The sequence below is a fragment of the Mandrillus leucophaeus genome, unplaced genomic scaffold, assembly GCF_000951045.1.
Source record: "Mandrillus leucophaeus isolate KB7577 unplaced genomic scaffold, Mleu.le_1.0 Scaffold404, whole genome shotgun sequence".
In the NCBI taxonomy this organism is placed as follows: Eukaryota; Metazoa; Chordata; class Mammalia; order Primates; family Cercopithecidae; genus Mandrillus; species Mandrillus leucophaeus.
In genome coordinates, this window is record NW_012104299.1 from 802,006 (window position 1) to 806,217 (window position 4,212).

At 40.0% G+C, this 4,212-nt stretch overlaps 1 protein-coding gene across 2 annotated transcripts in view; it reads left to right on the forward strand.

The window, feature by feature from the left end:
- CEP112 (centrosomal protein 112kDa) overlaps window positions 1-4,212 on the forward strand; it is a 587,957-nt gene continuing 583,745 nt past the window's right edge. For both annotated transcript variants that reach the window (XM_011992146.1, XM_011992147.1), the window contains exons 1-2: window positions 1-194; window positions 3,761-3,874. In XM_011992146.1, coding sequence (XP_011847536.1) covers window positions 3,769-3,874 — 106 coding nt within the window. In that variant the 5' untranslated portion in view covers window positions 1-194; window positions 3,761-3,768. The remainder of the gene's footprint in view (window positions 195-3,760; window positions 3,875-4,212) is intronic.

Consider the following 4,212-nt stretch of genomic DNA (forward strand, 5'->3'; position numbering starts at 1 on the left):
CTGGGGGTCGCGCGCCCCGGGGGTCCCGGCGCTGTCCGCTGTGGTGTCCCCGGTAGGCAGAGCGCAGTCCAGGTCGGGACGGCTTGGGAAAGTTCTGAGTAAAGTTTGATCAGCCGGTTTGATCGGTCTGACATGGTCCAGGAGTCTGACCCAAGGGTTTGCGACTGGGAGAGGAAATCTGTGTCCTGGACAAGGTAGGAGCGCGGCCTGGGCCTGGGCCTCGGCGGGCCGAGGAAGGGACTGCCAGGAACGGCGCCGCTGGAGTTTTCAATTCCGTCCCAGAAAAGAGTCTCGGAACAATCAGCTGGATTTGCGGGGACAGAACCAGGGCGCTGGTTGGTTTGCAGGAAGTCCTAGGCCGCTTGGAGAGGCCCTAGCCCAGCACCGCCCCATGTAGGATGCTACCCTGTGTTTCTGAGTTAATTATTTTTAAGTGTTCAAGAGAACGACATAAGTAAATGTGAACAACTTTTCTAATCATTGCACGGCTATTTTTATTTGTCTTTAATATTTTAAGATAAGTCAAAATACGATAGAAGAGGCACCTTAAATTCCATGAGCCTCACCACAGTGGTCAGGCTGCAGCTTAGTGAAATGCATGGTATTAATAATTTGTGCAGTTTTCAGGCCCAGCTGTCACTGTCCCCTAAGAACCTACGTCAGTGATTTCACCTCACGTAAGTCTTAGCTTCCTCCTCTGTGAAACAACCATGGAAATGGTGCGGAAATGGTAGGGCCGGGCCAGAGAATACACTGAGGTTTGTTTCTAAAGCACACACCAAGCTACGGGCAGAGTCAGGGAAGGCTCCTGTCAAAACATCCACACGTGAAAGCCGGAGAAAACGTGCACCTGTAAACCTTTTTTATTTGTCGACATTTCCAGTTTTCTGTAATGACCCACAATATATTTAAAATGTGATTTGATTGACCAAAATGGATTTTACACAACTTCCAAGAACGTTTGTTTTGTTTGGCAAGGAGTGTGATATGAAAGAAGTGTATTCTTTCCTTGGCAGTTGGGACTCCTTTTTTTTCCCAGACCTTTTAATGCTTGTGGCTTGGTTATGTTTGCTGACTCTAGGGTAGGTAAGCACCTGAGAAAGTCTTAGCCCATTTTGTAGCTGTCCAAAAAGAAACAAGTTTAAAAAGAGACAACATGGGTGAGTTTAATAAAAGACATGATCCAAATAGAGATTGTAGCTATAAGCAAGAGTCACCCAATGGACTTCTTTTTTACCTTGGAAATTATTTATTTTTTTGAGACAGTTTTACTCTGTGGCCCAGGCTGGAGTGCAACGGTGCGATCTCAGCTCACTGCAGCGTCCGTCACCTTGGTTACCTTTGAAATAATTTATATAACTGATAGGCACACTATAATTACTCTAAGCCTAAGCCAAAGATGTTGCTTTACTTATTTTTCAATTCTAGTAATTTAAATTTGCAATTCTGATAATGGTGTGAAACTTTTGATAAGTTGGAACTAAGTAGATATGATTCGTGAATATGATGTAATTTGTTTTAAAATTTCTATTTATTTTTCATTTTCAATTTTTTTTTTTTGAGACGGAACTTTGTTCTTGTCACCCAGGCTGGAGTGCAGTGACATGATCTCAGCTCACTGCAGGCGGATAACTTGAGGTCAGGAGTTCAAGACCAGCCTGGCCAACATGGTGAAACTCCGTCTCTACTAAAATTACCAAACAAATTAGCTGGGCAAAGTAGCACACGCCTGTATTCCCAGCTACTCGGGAGGCTGCAGTGAGCCAAGACTGTGTCATTGCACTCTGTAGCCTGGGCAACAGAGCAAGACTCCATCTCAAAAAAAAAATTAAATTTATATACAGCAAATGCAAATGCATTTTTATTTGGCATATAGTTCTATCAGTTTTTACACACGTGTAGGTTCTTATAGCTTCCTCCATTGATAGTGTACCGAACAATTCCAACACGCCAAATTGCTTCCTTGTGCCATCTCTTTATGTTGAGACTCTGCCCCCACTGCTAACCCTGTGAGCTGCTGATCTGTTCTTTATGCCTATACCGTTTGCCTTTTCTGGAGTGTCACACAAATGGAATTAGACAGTATGCGGCCTTTTGAGAAGGGCTTCGTTCACTTAGCATAAGGATTTGAAGTTGTGTGTGTATCAGTAGTTCATTCCTTTCTGTTGCCAAGTACTATGTTATTGTGTGGATATGCCACAGTTTAGCTAGTCCCCAACTGAGGGACATTTGGGCTTTTTTCAGTTGTTTGTTGGTTATTTTAAAAAAATCACCCTTGGATTTTTGTGTGCATATAGATTTTTCTTTTCACTTGAATACCTGGGAGTGGAATTTCTGGGTCATAGGGTGAGTGTATGTTTATTTTTGTAAGAAACTGCCAAACTGTTTTCCGGAGTGCCTGTACTATTTTGTATTTCTACCAGCAATGCATGAGAGTTCCTGTTGTTGTACATCCTCACCCGCACTTGGTATTGTTTGCATTTTTAACGTTAGTGGTGTCTCAGTATAGTTTTTAATTTGCGTTTCTGTAATGACTAATGTCGAGCATCTTGTCATGTGCTTACTTGCCATCTGTATTTCTTCTTTGGTAAAGGGACTCATATTTTTTGGCTGATTATTGGCATAGTTTGTTTTCTGATTGTTGAGTTTTGAGAGTTCCTTATATATTCTCGATACAAGTCTCATATGAGATGTATGATTTGCAAATATTTTGTTCTGGTCTGTGGCTTATCTTCTCAATTCCTTAACAGAGTCCTTTGCAGAACAGTTTTTATTTTTTTGTGAAGTTCAATATATCAGCTTTATTTTTTATTTTTGAGATAGGGTCTTGCTGTGTCACCAAGGCTAGTTTGGTGGTGCAATCATGGCCCACTGCAGCCTTGACCTCTCACACTTTTAAGCAATCCTCCTACCTCAGCGTCCCAAGTAGCTGGGACTACAGGTACATGCCACTACACCTGGCTAATTTTTAATTGTTTTTTTGTAGAGGTGGGGTCTCACCATGTTGCCCAGGCTGGTCTTTAACTCCTGGGCTCAAGCATTCTTCCTGCCTGGGCTTCTCAAAGTTCTGGGATTACAGGCATGAACCATCATGCCCAGCCAGGTTTTCCTTTTGTGGACAGTGCTTTTAATGTTGTATATAAGATATCTTTGCCTTACTCAAGTTTGCAAATATTTCTTCCCATGCTTTCTTCTGAGAGTTTTATAGTTTTACATTTTTACACTTAGGTCTGTGATTCAGATTGAGTTAATTTTTATATATAGGATGAAGTTTAGGTTGAGGTTCTTTTTTTTTTTTGTATATGGATATCCAGTTGTTATGACATCATTTGTTGTAATAACTGTCATTTCTTCATGGATCACACCTTTGTTGAAAATCAGTTGTTCATATTTGTTTTGGTCTGTTTCTGGACTCTCTAATCTTTTCCATTGATCTGTCTGTCCTTTCACCAATACCAATTGTCTTGACTACTGTGGCTTTGGAGTACATCTTAACATCTGGTAATGTATAAGTTCTCCAACTTTGTACTTTTTCAAAATTGTTTGGACTCTGTAGTTCCTTTACCTTTGCATGTAAATTTTAGAATTAAGCTTATCTCTACAAATAATACGGCTAGGTTTTGATTGGAATTGCATTAAATCTACAGGTCAATTTGGGGAGAACTGATATTTAACTCGGTTTTTTAAAAATCTCTCTCATCAGAATTTTGTAGTTTTCAGCATACATATCCTTAATATTTTGATTTAAAATATTTTACAGATTGGATTATGGAAGTGGGAAGTGAAGAAGAAAAATGGGAGAAGCTGGATGCTGAATTTGATCACTTTGTGGTTGATATGAAGCCCTATGTTCTAAAATTACCCCATAGGACAGGTAAGATTACGTTTGAAAATTAGATTCTTAAGATTAATTTTTTCTTTATATTATTTAGTCAAACCAATGAACTATCAACATGGAAGAAAAACTGAATTTCTCTAGTAACAATTTTTGCCATTGACATGGGACTGTTTGCACCGAGTTGTTCACAGGTAGATAGAAATTCAGTGGTAATGTCCTGCCAAACTATGGAAAGATCTTATTGTGATGCCTCCTCTCACATGTCATGGGCTTATAGCACATGGATCTCTAAAGTTAGCTACAACCTTTTTTCTCACGTCTTTTCCTTTTCTCTACGGAAATTTTTCTCGCAAATTTTTCTTCTTTCTATGGAA